General features: G+C 44.0%; 1 protein-coding gene across 4 annotated transcripts; it reads left to right on the plus strand.

Annotated features, from left to right (window-relative positions):
- The first annotated feature begins 112 nt into the window (after positions 1–112).
- HMMR (hyaluronan mediated motility receptor) lies at positions 113–22,958 on the plus strand. 4 transcript variants are annotated; one of them, XM_035104950.3, is made up of 18 exons: positions 113–912; positions 2,819–2,917; positions 4,114–4,187; positions 4,680–4,769; positions 6,446–6,634; positions 8,202–8,282; positions 8,799–8,899; positions 10,450–10,521; positions 12,070–12,248; positions 12,564–12,682; positions 13,123–13,295; positions 13,673–13,789; positions 15,050–15,208; positions 15,724–15,870; positions 16,389–16,488; positions 17,039–17,215; positions 21,585–21,747; positions 22,790–22,958. In XM_035104950.3, the coding sequence occupies exons 1-18, from the start codon at positions 867–869 to the stop codon at positions 22,831–22,833; spliced, it is 2,130 nt and encodes a 709-aa protein (XP_034960841.3). In that variant the 5' UTR covers positions 113–866; the 3' UTR covers positions 22,834–22,958. The 4 variants fall into 4 exon arrangements, with proteins under 4 accessions (XP_034960841.3, XP_088517872.1, XP_060127720.2 ...); XM_088661746.1 differs by lacking the exon at positions 13,673–13,789; XM_060271737.2 differs by lacking the exon at positions 2,819–2,917.
- The last annotated feature ends 474 nt before the right edge of the window (positions 22,959–23,432 follow it).

The raw sequence follows: 23,432 nt of genomic DNA on the forward strand, positions 1-23,432 counted from the left end.
CGTCCCTTCACCTCGCAACCCGTCCCCGGAAGTGGTCCTCAAAGTGCCCCACTTCCGCCAGCTTTTCACTGCCTATAGAGCTAGAAAAAATAAGAGCAGTCTCCCTTTATTTTTTAAAAAAGGTTCTGCAAGTAAGGAAAGGCGGACATCTTGGAGATGTACCTAACCCCACCCAGCCAGACTCATGTTTGGAAAGGCTTCTTGACTGTCGTTGATTTGAAATGCAAATTGTGTTTGTTTGTGGAATGCGCTCGCTACTCAGGATGCGTCCCCGAACGATGCGCGGATGGATCCCGCTGAAGGCGCGCAGAAGGAAAGGCGCTTGGATATCCGCAACTTGATCAGTAAATTACATCTGTCGCCTACAATACAAGAGGAGCACGCGCGTTAAAATCAGACTATTACAACGAAAACGGGTGAAATATAGTAAGAGTTTTCGCCGTGCATGGAGACCTTAACACAATGCAATGAATTCGTTTGCTGACGCCTTCCAGCCGTTTATAGATTTACACGCCAGAGCCCTCCCTATACATTTACGCAGAGAGAGGTCGTTAAATGAGACTGCGTCGCCCTTGGCCCGCCTTCCTGGGAGTAAGCCGCAATGAAGTCCAGGGGACTGGCTTCTGAGCCCTCAGGGCTGCTCTGCCTCGCCGGCTGCTTCTCTTCCCCTTTCTAGCTCTGCGTTGTCCCCTCGCCTGCCCCGCCTCCCTCCCTCCCGCGAACACCTCCTCCCAGTGGCAGCGTCCTGGCCGTCAGCGCGCGTTCCTGATTGGCTGCGTTGAGTTCATATGACGCGAGAGGCGGGGCGCCGCGGTTTTTTGAATTCGTTCTAATCGCTGCAGGCTGGGCGGACGGTGCTTTTCGCCATGTCGTTCCCGAGGGCTCCTCTCAGGCGCTTCAATGAGGCACAAAGTAAGTAAAGGGCCGGGAGGGGAGAAGGGGCGATCGGTTTCGTCTCCAAAGAGCTCAGAGGGTGAATAAGCAGCGGGGAGTATCTATCGAGGGCTTTGCTGAGAGCCCGTCTAGCCCACCTCCCAGTTCTTCGTGTTGCAAGAAACCCACAGTCCCCCCCACCTCTTTTTGTCCCCGTTTCTCTAAGGTACACGAAAGTTCCACTTAATTATGTACCACTTCCTTGGCCTTCTTTTGTCCAAAGCTCGGTCTCACTTGGGTACCAACCTGTTTGTAGTCTAGTATGACCGGCTCAAGATGTTTTGCTGCCTGAAGCAAAGGGCAAGACACTGCTCCTGCCTCCTATTCCATGTACAGTATAAACGTTGTTAATCTTAAATATTGGTAATGGTAAGTAGAAGAATAGAAGCATAACCATCCGACCCCACCCTACTTGCCATTCCCCCTCCCCCTCTTTTCTTCCTCGTTATTTAAAGCAATTCATGAACCAAGCACTCATACACTGACCACTAAGAATGAACCATATGTTGTAGATATTATTCCACATTTATTATGCTGTTTTTGTGATATACAAATGATATGAGAAAACTTAGTACATACTTATTTGTACAACATTATTCTTGTTTATAAAACCCAATAATAATAAACATTGGGGATGGTACAGGGTCATTCACTGCACCTAAAGGTACCGGCTGGCTTACGTGGTGCCGGACAGGCCTTGTGCACATAGAGTTGAGTTAAGTCCCATAACTATTCTACTTGGAACAAAAAAAATCATTCCAGTAGCACCTAAGTTTGTTGGTATGAACTTTCGTGTGCATGCACACTTCTTCAGATACACTGAAACAGAAGTCACCAGACCCTTATATATAGTGAGAGGGTGGGGAGGGGTATTACTCAGAAGGGTGGTGGGAATGGGTGATTGGCTGATAGGTGTGAAAACCCATTGATGACTGTTAATGATGCAATTGGTTTTACAGGAAAAAGCAAGGGGTGAGATGACTAAAGAAATCTTTATCATGTATAATGAGATAAGAATCCAATGTCTTTATTCAAACCAGGTCTCTCCATGGTTTTAAGTTTGGTGATAAGTTGCAGTTCAGCAACTTCTCTTTCCAGTCTATTTCTGAAATTCTTTTGTAATAAGACAGCTACTTTGAGATCTTGTATAGAATGTCCTGGGAGATTGAAGTGTTCTCCTACTGGTTTCTCTGTCTTATGGTTCCTGATGTCACATTTATGTCCATTTATCCTTTGGCGTAGGACAAATTGGACAAACAGGCCAAACCCTACGGCAAAGGATAAATGGACATACCGGTAAATCTGACATCAGGAACCATAAGACAGAGAAACCAGTAGGAGAACACTTCAATCTCCCAGGACATTCTATACAAGATCTCAAAGCAGCTGTTTTATTACAGAGAAATTTCAGGAACAGACTGGAAAGAGAAGTTGCTGAATTGGAACTCATTACCAAGCTTAAAACCATGGAGCCACCTGGGATGAATAGAGACATCGGATTCTTATCTCATTATGCATGATCAAGCTTTCTTTAGCGCCTCAGCCCTTGCTTCCCCCCCCCCCCCGGACTAATTGCAGTCATCAGCAGTCGTTAACAGCCATCCACAGGTTTACCACTCCCATCAGCCCATGACCCATTCCCACCCACCCCCACCACCCTCTGTAAGGGTCTGACACTTCTGTTTCAAGTGTATCTGAAGAAGTGTGCATGCACACGAAAGCTCATACCAAAATAAAAACTTAGTTGGTCTTTAAGGTGCTACTGAAGGAATTTTTTTATTTTAGTTCTGCAACAGTTTGCTATCCAGAATGTTTTTTTAAAATGGGGGTCTTGTAATTAGGGCTTTGATTTTTGCTGAATGTTCATCCTTCCCACCTCATTTAGCTTGTGTCCCATCGCCAGGCGCTTATGATGTCAAAGCTTCAGATCCATCAAAAGGACCCGTGTCTTTTGAAAAGTCCCAGCGATTCAAAGAGCAGATGGGTAATGAAATCGTGGAGAAGCTGGATTGATGCTTCTTTAACAAGCTTCAGATCTGCGCTTCATGCCTGAAGAGTCTCTGTTCTCATCTTCTATTCTTAACCATGTTGCATGTTTGTCAGTGACCTCCAGTAGTGTTATGCGTGTGTACTTGGACTCACATGTGTGCATTCAGCACTCACGTATGTTCATATACGCACTACTGAGAGATTTGCGAGCTTTTGCTGGAGTTACGACTTGCGCTTGTTATGGATGTGCATTAACACTTCTGCTAACACTCCTTCTGCTTTAGAGCTCCTGTTTGTTGGATTCCTACTTGTTTAATTATAAATTTGTTCATTTTGCTGTCTAGTCTAAACACACAAGGAATAATGGAAGGTAAAATAACGCTAAGAGGGCGACTTGTGCTTGTGTACATGTTAGCTTACTCACAGGTAGTCATTCCAACTTTCTCCTTGTAACTTCATGCAGTGGCACCTATCCATGCCCTAAAGTAAATTTGCTTATAGTCAGTGTTTGTTTTGTGATGTCTAGACCAGTGTTTCTCAACCAGTGTGCCTCCAGATGTTTTGGGACTACAACTCCCATCATTCCTGACCACTGGTCTTGCTAGCTAGGGATGATGGGAGTTGTAGTCCCAAAACATCTGGAGGCACACTGGTTGAGAAACACTGGTCTAGACAATGTGGGAATGGTGGTATAAAGTTTTCTGTGAGACACCTGGGAAATAAAAGTACATCTGCTTAGTCCGTTCCGTTTTTTAAATGGCTGAAACATGAACCTTTTTCAGGTGGTTCTGCAAGGTGGGAATTTCACATGTGGGGACACAGACAAGTGCAATAGTGCAACATTGCCACCCTCTTCTAATTCAGGGGTGATTGGTTTATATTTGTGCAAGTGGAACCTTGATCTGCCAGGGTTCTATGTTACATTGAATGGATAATGCACTTGGTTCTCCATTTCATTTTGTCCACAAGCATCATTTCATGGATTGTTCTTCTGTTTCCCATCTATGGGTGCTGAACATCTAACTACCGGTACTGTATGTTGAACAAATACTGTATATTCCTGCGTATAAGACTAATTTTTAACCCAGGAAAATCTTCTCAAAAGCCGGGGGTCGTCTTATACGCCGGGTCATATTAGGTAATTTGGAAATGGAATCTGGTGAAAAATTCTCTTATGTGTTTTTTTTGTAGAGGATGCAGGAATCCAGCAGAATGTTACCAGTATGAAACCTTCATCAACTGCTGCAAGAAAACTTGACTCAAAAGTAGGATTCATATTCTATCTTGCATTTTTCTAGTGCTGTGTCAAAATCTGCCCTTTAACTTTTCATTATTTTTTCTCCCCGGGGAATGGCTTCCATGTTTCTGCTTTGTTCTTAGAACTCAATAGAACTTCTCTATAATTTTTATGGATGTAGGTTTCAAGCTTACCTTATTGTTGCAAGACGCCATCAGGTCGAGGGTCTTTTATTTACAAATGCAGTCCTTTTGAAAGCCTGTTGTGGCTGTCAAACTGAGATAGACCGAAAGATCACTTGTCTTTAGGAGTTGCTTCATTCATAGAAATTTTGGGGATTATTTTTTTTCCCAGCAATTGGGAAGGTGCATGTGTATATTTCTCAACTGTCTGCTGGATAAGTTGCATTTGTACTTCTGAAAAGCTGTGCTCATAAAATTTGGTTGAAATCAAAAGGAAATTGGTTTTTAGAGGTTTCAGTCCTTTTATGAAACAAACTTTTTTTTTTCTTGGCCTCTAGAATTTAAAGCCAAACAGCTTGGGAATGAAAGCAGGAAAGGATTTGGCCAGCAAAAAAGACTTGAAAACATGCAAGGAGTTGGAAAAGGAGGTAGGGGCACGTCCATCTCTTTTAGTAGCTTATTTAAATAAATCTATTGCATTTCTGGTCTGAGCATCTATGGTTCTTTTCGAATAGGTTTGCAGAATCTGAAAGCAGCCCTGTATAGGGAAGTTATTTGTGTTTGAGGTTTTACTGTGCTTAATGCATTTAATTCAGGCTTATTGGAGAGCCAAAGATTTGACACGTTATTACATAATTTGACCTAAGGCACTGGATATTTTGGAGTGCAGCATTTTCCCTCAGTGTCACTACTGTCTACCCAAATATCCTAGTGATGTTTAAATAAGTGGGTGGCCAAATCAACTTCTGCATTAGTCAACACAATAGGAAACTCCCCTTGGAAGTACCCAAGGGCCTTTAAGGATAATTCACCTGGCTGTCATCAAACTCTACATCATAAACCATTTTGACATTAATGTTACAGGTGCCTGGAGTGTTTCAGTGATAGTTCTTTATTTATATGTAATGTTGGATTTATGGTTGGCTTACTTGTGTAAACTACTTTGAAATCATTTATAAAAGCTGACATGTGAAGTATTGCTCTGCTAAAGCAAGACAGCTTGCTTTACTGAGCATTCATTCTGATGTATTTGTAGGGAGCTTTGATGACATTGCATCAGTTCCACTGTGTTTCCCCAACACTTCGTTATATTGCAAAAAGTGGTCATTCAGGGAAGTGGGTTTGTGACACAAGCCTTCCCAAACAACTGTAATTGTGGCGAACTGAATTTGCTGGCATTGCAACTGAATCAGTGTTCGAAACTCCCATTGTTCTAGGCACATTTTGTGACCGGGAATTTCATTAACAGTTTCTGAGCTCTGGGTGTAGTACTGTGCCTAAGATTTCAGATTAAAACTGCAGAGTAGAAGGAAAGGAGGACGTTTTTCTGCCTCCTCACTTCTAGCTACTCTCTGAAGACTGAAGAAGAGATCCTCTTAAAAATATTAGGGGCGTGGGGAGGGGAAGGACTAGACCATGTGAAAAATGAACATAATATTTTAGCTGCAGTTCATTCATTTTCAGCTTTGTATTCATGTTATAAAAAGCGGGTGGAGCTGTGGGTTAAACCACAGAGCCTAGGGCTTGCCGATCAGAAGGTCGGCGGTTTGAATCCCCACAACGGGGTGAGCTCCTTTTGCTCTGTCCCAGCTCCTGCCAACCTAGCAATTTGAAAGCACCTCAAAGTGCAAGTAGATAAATAGGTAGGTACCACTCTGGCGGAAGGTAAACAGCGTTTCTGTGTGCTGCTCTGGTTTGCCAGAAGCTGCTTAGTCATGCTGGCCACATGACCCGGAAACTGTACGCCGGCTCCCTCGGCCAGTAAAGTGAGATGAGCGCCGCAACCCCAGAGTCATTCACGACTGGACCTAATAGTCAGGGGTCCCTTTACCTTTACCTATAAAAAAGCATGACCAGACATTCCGTTTTTGTACCCACAACCTGGTTTTAAGGTGCCATTTAGGCCCTAGCTTTCATTTCTCAGTTTCTAATACTGGACTGAATCCCACCCAAAAATGATGACAGTCTGCAAGTGCCCTGAGACAATTAATTCATTTATGTTACTTATAACATTCTGGAATTTTAACTAGTAATGAAACAATATTGTGGGGGAGGGGGGGCTTTTGGAACTATTTCTCAGCTAATTTCATGCGTATTACTGTAGATTCGGGTGCTGATTGGAGAACGTGCCCAGCAGGATAAAAGGCTGCAAGCTTTGGAGGAAGATCTTGCAAAGTCTGAGTCAAAGCTATCTGCTGCAATTAGGGAGAAAACCTCACTTTGTGCGAATATTGCTTCTCTGGAAAAGGTGCAGCTGGAGTTGAGCAGGACCAATGAATTACTGAAAGCAAAGGTACATATCATTATGGTACTGCGCTTCGGCTTGGGGGACTGACGCCGGCAGTAGCGCTTGCTCGGGAAGAAGTCAAAGGAAGATCAGCTGTCAGCGCAGGAAGCTGACAGCTGATCTTCCTTTGCCTTCTTCCCGCGTTACAGATGGTTCCCCTTTGTGTTCTGCTCATCTCTGCCGGAGCCGAAGCACAGCGGCAGTGAGCGGCAACCGGCAGAGACGAGTGGAACACGAAGGGGAACCAGCTGTAGCGTGGGAAGAAGGTAAAGGAAGATCAGCTGACCCGCACTACAGGTGATCTTCCTTTGCCTTCTGTATCAGCTGTAGCGCGGGTCAGCTGTTGGGCGGCTTCGTCTTGCAAAGCGCAGCCATAGACAGCTTGACAACAGCTTCGTCTTGCGAGTCAACCTCAGATCGCAAAACACATTCGTTTAGCGAAAAAATTGTCTTGTGGGGCATTCGCCTTGCGAGGTACCACTGTAATGTGACTTTGGACAGTAACAAACTTAAGCATGGGACATTCTTCCCTTTAACACACTATAAAATGTGAGGGTTTTGTGCAGCAAGTTCCCTTTCAGCAGGACACCCTGCATTGGCATTGAAAAGATGAACACAGAAGTAACTACGTATTGCGTGCACTTCCAAGCACTGATTTCCAGTGGATGGGTTTATGCACATGCTGGAATCTGTAATTCCCTGCAATAGCCGCCTTCAATTTGATGCTCCCCAGATGCTTTGGACTACAGTTTCCATCGGCCCCAGGCAGCATAGCCAATGTTCAAGGAAGCTGGGAGTATGGAGGGCATCAGGTTGGGCAAGGCTGCTGAACACACAAGGCATGGGAATAAGTTCCATTGACTGCAAGGAGACTTCTTTTAAATCCTTCTCTTTATTTAAATTAGCCTTTTGGAGCATTCTACATTAGATGATCCTGCTAGATCAGGCCAATGACCCATCTCACAGTGGCCAACCACATGCTTGTGGGAAGCCTGCAAGCAGGGCATGAGTGCAACTGCACTCTGCCCACCTGCAATTCTCAGCAACTGGTATTCCGAGACAGTGGCAGAGCCACTGTGGCTAGTAGCCATTGATAGCCTTGTCCTCCATGAATTTGTCTAATCCTCCTTTAAAGCCAACTTGGTGGCCTTTTCCCACAGCTGCCACACACTAGGTCAACATCTTCAGCAAACTATCTACTATAACCCCAAGGTCTCATTCCTGGCCAGGCACTGCCATTATAGAACCCAAGAGTAAACATGTGAAATCGAGGGTATTTTTGTCCTTGTATGCATCACTTTCTACATGTTTACATTGAATTTCATTTGCTGTTTTACCACCGATTCAGTTTGGAGAGGTCCTTTCGGAGCTCTTCACGCACTCCTTTTGTTTTAACAACCTTGAACAATTCTGTAGGCTCACACTCCAGTTTGTTCCCACTGGGATCTAGAATGACAGAGGATAATTTTGGCTAGATAGGATTTGTTCTAGCTGGGTTGCTCCTGAAGATTCCTAAGATCATAACTAAAATTGAGAAGAAGACTTTCCTTCTCTCCTGCTTTCTCCCCTTAAGTTCCATGAAGATGGAACACGGAAGAATACAAGGCTATGGATAGAGGTAATGAAGCTGCAGAATCTCAGAAAAGCAAAGAAGGTGAGTTACAGTACTCAGACTGGGATTAAAACCATCTCTATCACAGTATAACTTAGACTTTAAACTTCTTGGCTTATGGGGAGAGGGAGGGTGAAATCTAATGTAATGCTAAGCCTCATTCCATTAGTGCAAAGATTTCTCCTTGCACAAAAGGATGTTCTTCCCTTCACCACCACATCCCAGAAAAATTGTTCTGGGGTTCCCTCAACACAAACAAGTTTGGCGGGGGGCAGTATTCTTATTGTGCAAGCAGAAACCCTTGCCCTGATGGGATGCAGTAGTTGAATACCGCCCTCAATTTTGATCTGCTAGGACTACAGATTTTCTTTGAATCCATCAGTGAGGGAGAGTTCAAAATTGCTAATGCAGACATTGAACAGTGGGAGAGTTCACATTGCTCAGCTTAGGTTCCTTTTATTGGTTGACTTACTGCTGCTAAACTTAAAAATTTTGAATAAGGGAAGATTTGATGATCGTCTTAAGCTTTTGTGAAATGCCTGTGTATGTGGTTTTTAGACAGGCCCTGTTAAACAGGAGGACACAGAAATGAAACTGAACAAAGTTGAAAAAGACTTGGAGCATTCACGGGAAAAAGTAGCGCAGCTGGAAGAGCAACTGTAAGTTACTGCATGAAATGTCAAGCAGCAACCCTTTTTGTTAACTTTGTGGTACTTTAGTAGGCTAAGTGTAAGAGGGTCTTGAAAGGTAAGAGTTGGTAACCATCTTCTACGGCAAACTGCTTTCCGAAACACCCAAATGTTACTTTTTAAGGCTTTTTTTAAAGAAAAAAAGAGGCATTACTTAACACAAATATTTCAGACTTGGTGCAGGTGAGTGGCCAGTGAAATACGTTTGCAATCTATAGTATGTTTCCTTCAGGTAGTCCATTCAAGTTCAGTTACTTTGCTCCTTAGTTAGCAATAATGCTCTGTTGGAATCTTTTAGAGTGGCCAAGCAATTGGAGCCATCTTGTATCCATAACATGTTTTTTTGACTAGCGTGTCCTAGTTGCACATCTTAAGTGACAGGAAGCAGTACCATCTGCTCACTGGAGAGCCATGGAATCAATAATAATTAAAATCAGATGTTGGACAGTAAACTTCCCCACTATTCTACCAAAATGGATTTCTGTTCAAAATCAGCACCTCTGTTTATAACAATGGCTTAGCTGGGAGTGGAGAGAAAGAGGGGTGTTGTCCTTGTATTTAGCGTTGCTTTCTCATGTGACTCCTAAATTCCTAAGTGCCTTTCCCTTTAAGAGGAACAGCTGAGAAAAGAGCTGGAATGTGATGACTGTAGGGATATCAATGGTCCCGAAGTATCCAGCACAGAGTGCTTGTTTTCGGGTCTTAACCTGTAGTGGTTGAGGATGAAGTCTCTACTGAGTATGGCCTCTATTGCTTGTTGTAAGCAATTATGTGATAACATGAGCAGCACCACGCTGCTGCTTTTCACAATTCAGTTGGTCTCTAGGTTTTATTATTTGCTGTGGCTTTGCGTACCCTTGGATACTGATAAAATAATGCTCAGATAGGAATGGAGATGGTATGTCTAAATTGTCAGTGAACATTTGACAACGTGGGCCGTGATTTTGAACATATACCCATAGAATTTTTTTAATGTAAAAACACATTTCAGAAAGGTGGCATTGATGCCTTATTTTTCTCTTACAATCAGGAACACTTATTTGCCTTTATGCACCTGGTTAAACAAAAAACTGCCAAGCAAGCTTGACTTCTGGGACATTAAGATAAGAGGGGATTGTAGTTTTTCTTGGTCATATTCAGTGCTAGTCCTACTCAGAGTAGACCCATTAAAGTTAATGGACATGACTAAGTTAGGTTAATTTCAGTGGGGGATCCTTTCAGCAGGAGTTAGTTGAATATGGTCCTCTGCATCTTTTCTCAATGGTTTTCAACTTTGTAATGCTCAGCTGGGCTGTGGTCAGGATTCTAAGTAACTGATCTTCTGTATATTGTAGGAAAGAGACTGCTTATTTCCATTTCTTGGTTATTTTGTACTTTCTGGTTGAAAACTTAACTACATATTTTAGGCCCCTACATGCCTGAAACAAACATTCCTTTTGGAAAACTTAACACTCACTTTTTTCTGATCGAGTTTCTAAAGATCCTTTGCCGTGCTCCCATGCATTTTCATTTTGTTTTAGGACAGCAAGTGAAAGGCAAGCTGAAGAGACATGTGACTTAGAGAATCTCCTGGAATACATTGCAGAACTTGCGTAAGTCAAGTATACTTACAATCTTAATTTCACAGCTTTGACACAAGTGCTGTCTGGTAAAGGAAACTTGGCACTTGCCCTTGTACGTTTTATTTCTACCAAAAGCCTAAGATTTGAATTTGCCTAATTGTGCATTTGTCTGCACTTGTTAAACTGAAGTGTGAAGCTAATGGTTCCCAAAGCCATAACTTCCACGAGCTACATTTTCAGAGGTGACGAGTCCATTGCTGGTTCTCAGAGTGGGTGTCACAAATGCTAACGGAGATAAAAGCTGGGTTTTTGCCTAGGCTGCTGCTGTTCTATGGAAGTGTGGAGAAGTGCCCAGGGTGTGGAGAAGTGCCCAGTCTTCAGTTGGCATTTGTGGATGGGGTGGACCACAAGTGTCCACGTTGGCTTACTGATCAATCTTGAGTTAGCATTGATGGTAATGTTGAGAAAAGAAGAGACTACCAGCAGGCAGCTGTTCTGACCCAAGATGCTGGTGCCTCCATCATTTAGTAAGATATTATTAAGAAATTGCTAAAGGTGAATGACAAACACAGATAGGGGAGACCCGAGGGAGTCACCCGAAGATGTGATGAAAAGAATAATATTCAAAATGTTTTAAGTTTGTTTTTTATGTTTGTTTTTTATGTATGTGTGCTTATTTGTTTGTTCTTGTATTTTTGTATTTTATATATATATATATATATATATATATATATATATATATATAGGTAGAGCTTATGGTTCATTAAGATAGTCTTCTCCAGCCAGGTGTCATCAAGATGTTGCTATACTACAGAATCTGTTTATCTCAGACCAGGGGCATTGCTAGATAAGTTTGATGGGATTTGGATTCCATCTGGAGGGTACCAGTTTGGGAAAGGCTAGACTAGAAAATGCAGTTTGCTAATATTCCTAGATCTTTGGCTAACATGCTAGCTTATGTTAATTTTGAAAGACATTTAGACACTGGAGTGTTTAGGTTGTGGATATCTGTATTATTCCCCCCCTTGAAGGAATAATATACATTGAGGAGTTATCAGCCAGAAGCTTCTCAAACCGCAAGAGAGCCATTACCTCTTCTAAATGCATCTTTAGGCATTTTAGGAACAGCAACGAAATCAGAAGGGCCTGTTGGGGCAACTTTTTTGGCATATTTCAGTCCCAGCAATTGTTTCAAGCATTGTGAATTCTAAAGGTGACCTCTGATTCTGGTTTGGAGAGTTTGAGGGTGTTAATGGGATCCAAGTTGCTACCTGAAGATGAAATGAATATCTGATCAAGGAGCAGCATGCTAAATATAACCTTAAACTAAACAAAACAAAAATAAATAGGGCAGGTTTACCAAGATATTGTTGTGATCTCTTCTTCAAGCAGTAGTAAAATGTGACTACTGTACTTCAGAATATTTCTCAGAAGAGACTGCTGGCAGTGCAGAGGCCTGAAATAAGACACGCTACATTGCAAAGCTAGTGGAAGTTGCTGAGCTGAGATCTAACTTTTGCCAAAGTAAACCTACTGTAAACTAAGAACATCATGTGTTTCTTTTTTTCTCCCCAACAGCAATGTTGCAGAACAAGTTGATAAATACAAGCAGGATGTCATCCAGTTAGAGGCAATAATAGAAGCCAAGAATAAGGACATTGACACATTGCAAAAAACTCTTGAAATGAAAGAAGCAACGCTGTCTACAGAAATTGAAGAACTGCATGAAAGATGCAAGTTGCTTGAACAGCAAAAAGGTGACCATAAAATTATGGTGTGTTTTGGCCAAATATTTCAAAAAAGGCCTCAGCTGGCTCTCATTTTCTCAACGACAGCTCAAAGTTTAATCTTGACTGATGTGCACAATATTATGAGGCAATCTATTTTTATTGGTGGTGGAAATCATTGTGCCAAGCAAACCTCTTCCTGTATGTTACTTTTACTTTGGAGACACAAATGCAGGAATCCAGGAATGATATGGGAATGGCAGAGCAGAACGGTTAGAATTTTAAAAGTTCTATCTATATCCAAGCAGGTTTTTTGTTTAACTTTGTATTTATTTATTTTTTTAGAGAAATGCTTAATTGAATATGGAGAAAAGGAGAAAACGGCAAATGCGGAGATAGATCTTCTGAAAGAAAAACTGATTCAAGAAGAACAGGAGCGCCAAAAGCAGAAGGAAGCCTATAATGTAAATAAAGCTGAGCAGGAGTCTAGCAAGCTGAAGAGTTTTATCCTGCTAATCACCATTTGCAGACAAAGAACAACTACTGTTGGAGATTTTGTGCTATTTTTTCACATTATCTGAAGCTTCGTAACCTATTTTACTCTCGGCAGTATTGGAGCATAATGGGCATAGCTTTGAGTTATTTCTCCGATTATTGAATCAGCCACCCCAATTTGCCACGGAGAGATTGGGCTGTGTTATATCTACCTAGAAATTTAATATGTGGTGGGGTAGTGTCTCAAAATTTCATCAAAATAGTTTCAAAAAATAGCATCTGTGTCTAGAAGCAGTGGCAGACAATGATGGGTTGAAGCAGAACATGATCAGAAGGAAGGATAACTTGGCAGATTGTTCTAATTAATGGGTTCACTCTAGCTACATGCTATTTGTTGAATCCACTTCAGGAGGCTTCTGCTAGTTTGCGTCAGGGATTGGAAAGAGAATTGAGAGAAACCATGGCTGAGTTGGAGAGACTGCACGCTAAAGAAGACCAAGTTGAGATGGTGGTGAAACACTTGGAAAATGTGAAGGAATCCCAAGCTGAGAAGCTAGCAGCGCTGGAAGCAGAACTGAGAGGGTGTGTAGAGAAATAGTGATTTGCATACTTACATTTAGACATAGTTTTCACAAATGGCAGGTGATGTGGGCAAACCTGTACCCGAGCTGTAGTCTTTCAAGCTGCAGGTGAAAAAGATCACATGACATATTGATAAAATTTTGTGTGTGTGTGTGTGTGTGAGAGAGAGAGAGAGAGAGAGAGAGAGAGAGAGCACTAAGTCATTTGTGCACATTGCTTTCAACTCAAAAGGACTAGGGTACAAATTGAAAGGTTGCATTGGACTCAGAAACAAGAACTTGGAGGCACTGGCTCATTAAATTTTGGATAGCTTTAGGGGGCTGTAATTAAAAAAAAATACTGCTGCTCACTTTTTGACTTACCACTCCCCACCTCAGGAAAACTGAAGAGTTTGAGAGATTAGCTTTATTGCGCAGAAGTACCGTTGTGAAGATGCAAGAAGAGCATAGCGATACTCTGTGTAGGCTTGGGGAGGCGGTTGCTGAATTTGAAAAGTACGTAAGTCTTTAGGTAGTAAGTGGATACTTTCATTTCTGCTCTGCTCTTGTGTAAATGGTGTGTTTCCCCTCTGTCTCCTCTCCCCCTTTCACAGTTGACTTATTTTGGTTGATGCTGGTCTTAAGAACTGTAGAACATTGGCCTTTCCCCTTTTCCTTTGGCTCACAAAAACATCCAAGCCAGGACATGGTGATGGGATGGGCAAAGCAAATTGTGGGTATTGCTGTGCGGCATTGGATAGGTCTCTGTGTGCCCCCCCCCAATGATTCTTAATTATTTCAGCTTTCATCTCCCATTAACGGAAATCTGAACTCAACCCTTGCAGAGCGTTTCAGGTCCCCCACTCCAGTTCCAGAGTTTTATCAGGGCAAACTGCTGTAGGCATATTCATCTTGCATGTGCATTTACTTGCTTCTGTTTGTTAAACAGTAGTAGACACACACTCTCTTGGGGATTCTTCCCAAAAGCCCGGTGGTGCCGGGGAGGAAGGAAAGCATTCAGGAGGAGCAGAAGCCGGGCAGGCCCTTTGCCCTGCCCTCTTCCACCCCCTGCCATTGCTTCTTCTTATATGCCATAAAATGAGTATCGACTACCTTGCTGCTGTTACAAGGTTCAAGATATTTAACTAACTTTGCTGAAATGAGGGTGGGTGGGTAATTAAATAGCTGTCTATGACGCCAACCTTGCTAGTCTCCCTTTTGTGGGGGGCAGGAGTGGATAAACGGTTGCTCACTCCACATGCTGTTGGGAATCCAATGCCCATTGTCCCCCAGTAGCATGCCCAGTGATTGGGTATGATGGGAGTTGGAGTCTGACAACATCTGGAAGGCTATAGGCTTCCCATCGCTGATGTAGGAGGGATAGAAAAATGGAAGGCATCATTTGACTAGCAGCATGATGGGGTTTTGCGTGAAGTCCAAATGGTATCCTTCCGTGGCACATGGGGAAATTGGCATCAAGTCCTTGATAAAACCTTAATCCACACCAATGACTTGAATTCTGCTGTGCAGAGCTCTGAAGCAGCATGACCCTTGTTTGGATAGTTTGCACCGGTGAAGAAAGTTTATCCACACAGACACACACACACCCGACTTGATCTAAGCTGTTGACATGTAGACAAGGAGGAATGGGAAGCGTGAGTTGACCAATGCCAGGGGTGGGGGTGGGGCAAAGCATGGTGTGTAAGGCATGGCAAAGGAGAGCTTGAGGGCAGTGTCCAAGTCAAGCAGGAATGTAAATATTGTAACCCTTCTTAGTTACAAAGCTTTTGTGGTCCAAGAAATGACATGCCTAAAGCAACAGAAAACGGCCCTGCAAGACAGATTACTTGAGATGAGCAAAACTGTTCAGGATGTGACCCAAAAGATGGAAGATGCTCAGCATGCCAAAGACATGGCGCAGGAAGAAAATGCAAGGTAAGGGTGATGATAAGAAATTAGACCTGATGGTGAAGTGGGATGATATTTACATGTGTTTGCTCAGCCAGATTTCTGACTGTCTAGGCTAAAGAGTTGTTCGTCACTAGCACAGATCATAAATTATAACATTGCCCCCCCCCCCGGCAAAAGGTTTAGACAGAATAAGCTACATATTCATCTCCAGAGGCTAATAACAGCTGAGGGGAGCAGTCTTGTCTCTTGGTCCTATCAAAGATAAGCATGCATACAGGATAGGATTTTTTAATAATAATAATTTAAAAATGCAAATCCTCCGCATTGTACCAGTGTGTAAATTGCATAACAGATTTGATCCTACAAAGTGAGGATCTAGTCAAAGTACTTGACTCTTGACTGACTTTTAGTAGTTGACACTCATGGCAATTTGTGCCATTTATCTACAGTATATGTTCATTCTATTATTTTGCCGACCATCCATCAGATGGAGAATTTAAAAAGCTCCCCTCCCTCATTTTACCCACTCCCCACTTAAGGATGATTCTGGATGCCCAAACAAATGTAGCATTAAAAGATGCAGAAATAAAAAGAATCAAAGAATTGAGTATTGTGGAAATTGCTAATCTGCAAGCAAAACTTGAAGAGCAAAGTGAAGATTTTAAAAAACAACTTGAAATAGAAAGGTAAGTTTCACAAGTTTGAGTTTATTTCTATGCTGCCTTCTGGCCAAAAAGGTGGCTTACAGAGGTTAAGAAGTATATGAAATTCGAGCAATAACCTTGGTTTACAAAAATTCAGAAAACAAAACCCCAACACCACTTATTTATTTATTTATAAGCAAAATATACACCCCCCCAATCTACCTAGAGACAAGAATGCCAGAGAGCAGAAATATAAATTTGGGCAGCTACCTTTCTCCCATAGCTGCTCTTTTATAAGGATCCCGGGAAGGAGAGTAGGGGGAAGCAGGTATAAAAGCAGGCATCCCCAAACTTCGGCCCTCCAGATGTTTTGGACTACAGTTCCCATCATCCCTGACCACTGGTCCTGTTAGCTAGGGCTCATGGGAGTTGTAGGCCAAAACATCTGGAGGGCCGCAGTTTGGGGATGCCTGTATAAAAGCATGCTCCTTGATGCCCCAAATGCAGGCTCCCCTGGGATATCTGAAATGAGATGAATTGCACGACTTATGTTTCCTTAGGAGAACTGTTGCTGAAAAAGTTGAAGCTGATTGCAGAGAGAGCCTGGAAAGATGGCGTACCCTGTACGAAGACCTGCTTAATAAAGTCAAACCCTTTCAGGTTAGTCTGATTAAAGCCATTAAGAGTCTAGGTACCGCAAAAAATACTAAAATAAATTCTGGAATTTTCACTACTCTCCAGGTGCTCCCATTGCCTTAAACCAGGGGTAGTCAACCTTTTTATACCTACCGCCCACTATTGCATCTTTCTTGATGGTAAAATTTCCTTACCGCCCACCAGTGATCAATGGAAGGAGGATTCAGCTTGTGCCGTAGAACCCCCTACCGCCCACCTAGAATCCTGAAACGCCCACTAGTGGGCGGTAGGGACGAGATTGACTACCCCTGCCTTAAACACTATTAGCTGTGGGTAAAATTCAGTTCCCTTTCCCCTCTACGGCCCTCTATGCCTTCCATAAACTTCTCTGGAGGGTTGGGGAACCTCAAGCAGATGGTAGGTTGGTGTTGGATTTCATCCGGGGTGGGGGTGGGGGCGGGCGGGTATCAGTTTCGTTATTGAATTGGTTATACAGTAAGGACACAGCACCTGAAAGTAACTCGAGTTTTGCTGATCGCTTGTAGTTCAGCGTATATTAAACATTGCATTTCAGAAACAACTTGATGCATACGAGGCAGAAAAGAATGCCCTTTTGAATGAGAATGGTGCCGCCCAAGAAGAGCTGAACAAACTTAGCGACGCATATGCCGAGCTGTTGGGCCATCAGAATCAGAAGCAGAAAATCAAGCATGTAGTGAAACTGAAAGGAGAGAATGCACAACTGAAACAGGTTTGTGATGTGCAGCATTGCTATGGGTTGGAGCAAAACAAACTCAGGAGGCTGAGTACCCATCAGTCTGGATGCAAAATGGGGGCCATGAAAAAATCCAGCAATGGCCTAACACTGTGGGGGTGGGGGAGATAGCATGAGGTACAGAGGAATGCATATGTTTTCAGCACCAGCCGGGCTTTTTAAGGTAGATTGTTGATATATTGAGCCACTGACAATAAGTAAGGAGTAGCTGTTACACTGAGTTTTTAGTGGGATTAGCTGTTTTTCAGATTAATGTGTACCCTACCATAGGTTTGCTTGTTTGAAGGGGTTGGGTTAAAAGTTAGATGAAATAAACATGTGAATTAAAAGAAAATAGCATTTTTTGGGGGGAGGGGGAATACTTCACAAGTTCCTGTCAACTGACAGGATGCAGATGTCTATTTTTGCACCTGGCTGGGGGCAGCAGGGAGTGTTGTAGAAAAGGATGTAAAGAAACCACAAGCCAGCCAGACTCTGAGTCTACCATTTCAACGTTTGTGCTGAAGGTGCTGCTGTGCAATGCCAGGTCGATGATGAATAAGACCACCGCCATTCACGACCTGATTGTGGATGGAGGATTTGACCTGGCATGTGTGACAGAGACCTGGTTGGAGGAAGCCGATGGGCCCGTTCTTGGCGCTGCTTGCCCACCAGGTTTCTCTTATGCACAGCAACCCAGGCCATCTGGGCGGGGAGGGGGGGTTGCAGTGATTTTTAGGAAGTCATTAGTTTGCACCAGGCGTCCTATTGGGAAGACCCAGTTCTCTGAGTGCATGTTCTGGAAGTTGGGCAATAGAGGCAGTACAGGATTCCTTTTGGTGTACCGACCTCCCCGCTGCACCAAGGATTCCCTGCCCGAGCTGCTTCAGGTCGTGTCGGATGTGCTCCTGGAGACACCTAGCTTGGTTGTCTTAGGGGATTTTAACATCCATGCCGACACGACCTTACAAGGAGCCGCTCGGGACTTCGTGGAAAGCATGGCCACCATGGGGCTGTCCCTGAATAAGTCTGGCCCAACTCATAGCCGCGGACATGCCTTGGACTTGGTGTTTACCTCTATGGATGTTGGTGATCTGACATTAAGTAAAAGCGAAACAAAAGAAGTGCCATGGTCAGATCACTTTCTGGTGCAACTGGACTTCTCCGCAACCCTTTCCCTCTGCAGGGAGGTGGGACCGATTCGGATGGTCCGCCCCCGCTACTTAATGGATCCAATTGGCTTCCAAAGAGTGGTAGGGGATGTTTTATCCCATGTCGATGGCCTTTCAGCTGATTCCCTGGTGGCCCGCTGGAATGCGGAGTTAACCAGCGCTATTGACTGTCTGGCTCCGAAGCGCCCTCTCAGATTGCATGGAGCCCGGACAGCCCCGTGGTTTTCCCCGGCGCTGAGGGCAATGAAACAGTCGTTGAGACGGCTAGAGCGCCGGTGGCGGAAAACTCATTTTGAATCAGACCGGACACGGGCTAGAGCTCAACTTCGAGCCTACCAAGTGGCAATGGCGACGGCGAAGAGGACCTTCTTCACCGTCTCCATCGCATCTGCAGAAAACAGCAGCAGGAGACTCTTCCAGGTGGTTCGCAATTTAGCGGAACCACCTGCTCCATCCGGGCCCAGTACGGGCCACATGATCTCCTGCAATGATTTTGCAAAGTTTTTTGCAGATAAAGTCGCTCAGATTCGGGAAGAGGTAGACTCCACCGTGGGAGCAGGGCCGGGGCGGGGGAGTGCTAGAGTCCTGTCTAGTCAAGTTTTGTGGGATCAATTTCAATCTGTTACCTCCGAGGATGTGGACAGGCTGCTTAGACGAATGAAACCAACCACCTGTCTCCTTGATCCTTGCCCATCCTGGCTTATAAAAGCTAGCCAGGAAGGGCTGGGCGATGGGCTTCGCGGGTTGGTAAATGCTTCTCTCCATGAGGGAGCCTTCCCAGACCCGCTGAAAGAGGCGGTTATTAAACCGCTTCTTAAAAAACCATCTTTAGATCCGGCCAATATGGCCAACTATCGCCCAGTCTCAAATCTTCCATTCTTGGGCAAGGTGATTGAGCGAGTGGTTGCGGAACAACTCCAGGCACGCCTGGAAGAAGCGGACCATTTGGATCCCTTCCAGTCAGGATTCAGGCCTCATCATGGGACTGAAACTGCCTTGGTCGCACTGGTCGATGATCTCCGGCGGGCTAGGGACAAAGGTAAGAGCTGTTTCCTTGTTCTGCTGGATCTCTCAGCGGCTTTTGACACCATCGACCATAACATCCTTCTGGACCGTCTAGAGGGCTTGGGAGCTGGGGGCACTGTCATGCAGTGGTTCCGCTCCTTCCTCCTGGGCCGTGTTCAGAAAGTGGTGGTGGGGGATGAGTGTTCAGACCCCTGGGCGCTCACTTGTGGGGTGCCTCAGGGTTCTGTCCTCTCCCCCATGCTTTTTAACATCTATATGCAGCCACTGGGAGAGATCATCAGGGGGTTTGGGCTGGGTGTCCATCAGTATGCTGATGATACCCAGCTCTACCTCTCTTTTAAATCAGAACCAGTGAAGGCGGTGAAGGTCCTGTGTGAGTGCTTGGAGGCGGTTGGAGGATGGATGGCGGCTAACAGATTGAGATTGAATCCTGACAAGACAGAAGTACTGTTTGTGGGGGACAGGAGGCGGGCGGGTGTGGAGGACTCCCTGGTCCTGAATGGGGTAACTGTGCCCCTGAAAGACCAGGTGCGCAGCCTGGGAGTCATTTTAGACTCACAGCTGTCCATGGAGGCACAGGTCAACTCCGTGTCCAGGGCAGCTGTTTATCAGCTCCATCTGGTACGCAGGCTGAGTCCCTACCTGCCCACTGACTGTCTCTCCAGAGTGGTGCATGCTCTAGTTATCTCTCGCTTGGACTACTGCAATGCGCTCTACGTGGGGCTACCTTTGAAGGTGACCCGGAAACTACAACTAATCCAGAATGCGGCAGCTAGACTGGTGACTGGGAGCGGCCGCCGAGATCACATAACACCGGTCCTAAAAGACCTACATTGGCTCCCAGTACGTTTCCGAGCACAATTCAAAGTGTTGGTGTTGACCTTTAAAGCCCTAAACGGCCTCGGTCCGGTATACCTGAAGGAGCGTCTCCACCCCCATCGTTCTGCCCGGACACTGAGGTCCAGCTCCGAGGGCCTTCTGGCGGTTCCCTCATTACAAGAAGCCAAGTTACAGGGAACCAGGCAGAGGGCCTTCTCGGTAGTGGCACCCACCCTGTGGAATGCCCTCCCACTAGAGGTCAAAGAGAACAATTACCAGACCTTTAGAAGGCATCTCAAGGCAGCCCTGTTTAGGGAAGCTTTTAATGTTTGATGGATTTCTGTATTTTAGAATTTCTGTTTTTTTTTGGAAGCCGCCCAGAGTGGCTGGGGGAACCCGGCCAGATGGGCGGGGTATAAATAATAAATTATTATTATTATTATTATTATTATTATTATAGAAGTTTGAGGTACATGCCTGTCGGAACAAAGACAATGTGATGTATAGAGATGGGGTTTATTTCGCTATTCCTCATTTTTGGCAGTTAGACCCATTGAGTTTAGTCCTTTAAACGCTGAACATATGCTTTCTGATAGTCACAGAAGATTCTGAATGTGTCCTAGAACTTTGTTTGATGTAGATATCTTTAAAAGCTGATAAAGCCTAATGGATTTTTACAGTTGCCCGGTTCACACGTCACGTTAAACCACAGTTAAACAGTATGATTTAATGTGAATAGGTGCTGAAAAGTTCTCACTCAGCTCCCGTTCTTCTTTTTATGCCTCAAACCCAGGTCATGGTTTGTTTGCAGAGATAGAAACCAATACTGTAGTAGCAAACAAGGTTTGTTCTTAGCTTCCTGCTCAGTTTAATTGGAGAGAAACAATTCACGAGGCCAGACAGCATGACAAACTGAGCCTGTATCAGCATGCTACCAGAGTTGTGTTTTTAATATGGCTTACTGTGATGTGGAAACAGAGCCAACAATAGTGTAAAGTGAGACCAGCCAGGAGCTATTTGCAGGTAAAAGTAAGGGAGGATTTCCTGTTGTACTGCCTAATGAAAGGGGGAATTTCAATTTTGGGAGTGCGGGGGAGTAAAAGAGCATTCTTCAAGGACTATTTTTTTTTCCAACGATCCCATTATATTAAAACTAGATTTTTATGATGAAGTTTTTTGTACATATACAATCCATGAGTTAATTTTAAAGCTGTTGTGCATTTTAGGCCTTCAGATTGAGTGGAATTAAGTCGGATAAAGTTTAACTGAACCGGTTTTGAGTCACATCTTTTCACATTGTTGTCACTGAATTTGTTACTTAACTTGCATTGAAGTCTTCTGTTCTTTAGGAGGTATTAAAACTACGATCTCAAGTAGCAAAGGAAAAGAAAGTTCGGGGAGAGCTCGAGGACCAAATGAATGCGATTCAAGGTGTCAGGCGATTCGATCCTTCTAAAGCTTTTCAGCATTCTACCAAGGAAAATGTCGAACCAAAAACACCTTTTAAACAAAGTGAGTCTGCATAAACATACCGCAGTTCAAATTTCTCAAGTGTTTTTAAGGATGTTGATAATACTCCTGCGAACCTTATTTCTTTAATTTGTATTATCTTTTAAATTTATAATTAAGTAATGAACAGTAAAACAAAAATGGAACCAGGTGCAAGTAATTGCTTACCATAGCTGCCAAGTACCCCGTTTTAACCGGGAAATCCCCGTTTTTACTTACCTTTTCCCAGTGGTCCCCGGTATCACTTCATCTCCTGTTTTTCTCTGTTATTTTCTCCTGCCGGCGGCCATTTTTTTCTGATTTGCCTCTATGGGCACAAAAAATGGCTGTCGCCGGCTTCAAAAGTAGCTTCTACACATGACCGGAAGTGCGTCGACACAACTTCCGGTGTTGCCCCGCCCATCTATGGGCACCAAAAATGGCCGCCGCCGACACCGGAAGTCGCGTCGACGCACTTCCGGTCATGCGTAGAAGCTACTTTTGAAGCCGCCGTCGGCCATTTTGGGTGCCCATAGAAGGGCAAAGTGACACCGGAAGTTACGTCAACGCAACTTCCGGTGTCACACGGCTGCCGGTCCCGGATTCTGCAGTCCGGGACTTGGAAGGTAAGTTGCTTACCCAAATAACAAAAACCTGCCCCACACCTGATTATATGTAGGTCAGGCAGAGATATAGTTGCCAGTGCATAATCAGAAGCCTAGAAGGGCATTCCTGATAGTGTGTTGGCAAAACAAAGCAGGTTTCATTTCTACCACCTCAAAGGGAATTCTTTCATGCATCTGGTCCCTAGGCGGTACATGTGCTTTTGAAGTCTGTGAGGCTAGATCCTGAAATTTCTGGCTTGCAGATCCATAAAAGTTCCCCACCCCTGGCTTGGAAACTTACACAGGACTATTTAGCAGTGGTCCTGTGATTTTTCTTGATCTGTATTTCCATCCTGATAGTTCCTGCATTATTTCTGAACTGTTCATGTCTGCCATGCACAGACAGGCAGTCTCCAAGAAGGCTTTTTCAAGTATCTAACAATGTCTTTTCTGTACAATAGGTAACAAACAAAATCCAGCCTGCTATCAATCGAACAGACCATGAAACAAATCCACATGTTGCTGCTTCATATGTGAACATAATACAAGTCTTGACCTTTAAATTCAACTGAATGGTGTTGTTAAACATGTACTTTTAAAATCTCTTGAAATTAAAGCAACTATTAAAGATCTCCTTTCACAGTTTCATTTTTTTCTCTTTTGCCTAGGGAGATACTAGCAATAGCACTGACATACTTTATGTACCGGTAGCAGCAGGACCCAATTAGACATTTTCTACATAGAATCATAGAGTTGGAAGAGACCACAAGGGCCATCCAGTCCAACCCCCTGCTAAGCAGGAAACACCATCAAAACATTCCTGACAGATGGCTGTCAAGCCTCTGCTTAAAGACCTCCAAAGAAGGAGACTCCACCACACTCCTTGGCAGCAAATTCCACTGCTGAACAGCTCTTACTGTCAGGAAGTTCTTCCTAATGTTTAGGTGGAAGCTTCTTTCCTGTAGTTTGAATCCATTGCTCCGTGTCCGCTTCTCTGGAGCAGCAGAAAACAACCTTTCTCCCTCCTCTATATGACATCCTTTTATATATTTGAACATCCTTTTATATATTTAAACATGGCTATCGTATCACCCCTTAACCTTC

Source organism: Zootoca vivipara, chromosome 2 (assembly GCF_965207765.1).
Source record: "Zootoca vivipara chromosome 2, rZooViv2.hap1.1, whole genome shotgun sequence".
Lineage (NCBI taxonomy): Eukaryota > Metazoa > Chordata > Lepidosauria > Squamata > Lacertidae > Zootoca > Zootoca vivipara.

Bases quoted from the DNA above. Each gene is read 5' to 3' on its own strand.
- HMMR (XM_035104950.3), top strand. From the start codon at position 867: ATGTCGTTCCCGAGGGCTCCTCTCAGGCGCTTCAATGAGGCACAAA. The intron at 2,918-4,113 runs GTAATGAAATCG...TTTTTTTTGTAG, and splicing joins GCGATTCAAAGAGCAGATGG to AGGATGCAGGAATCCAGCAG. The intron at 8,900-10,449 runs GTAAGTTACTGC...ATTTTGTTTTAG, and splicing joins GCGCAGCTGGAAGAGCAACT to GACAGCAAGTGAAAGGCAAG.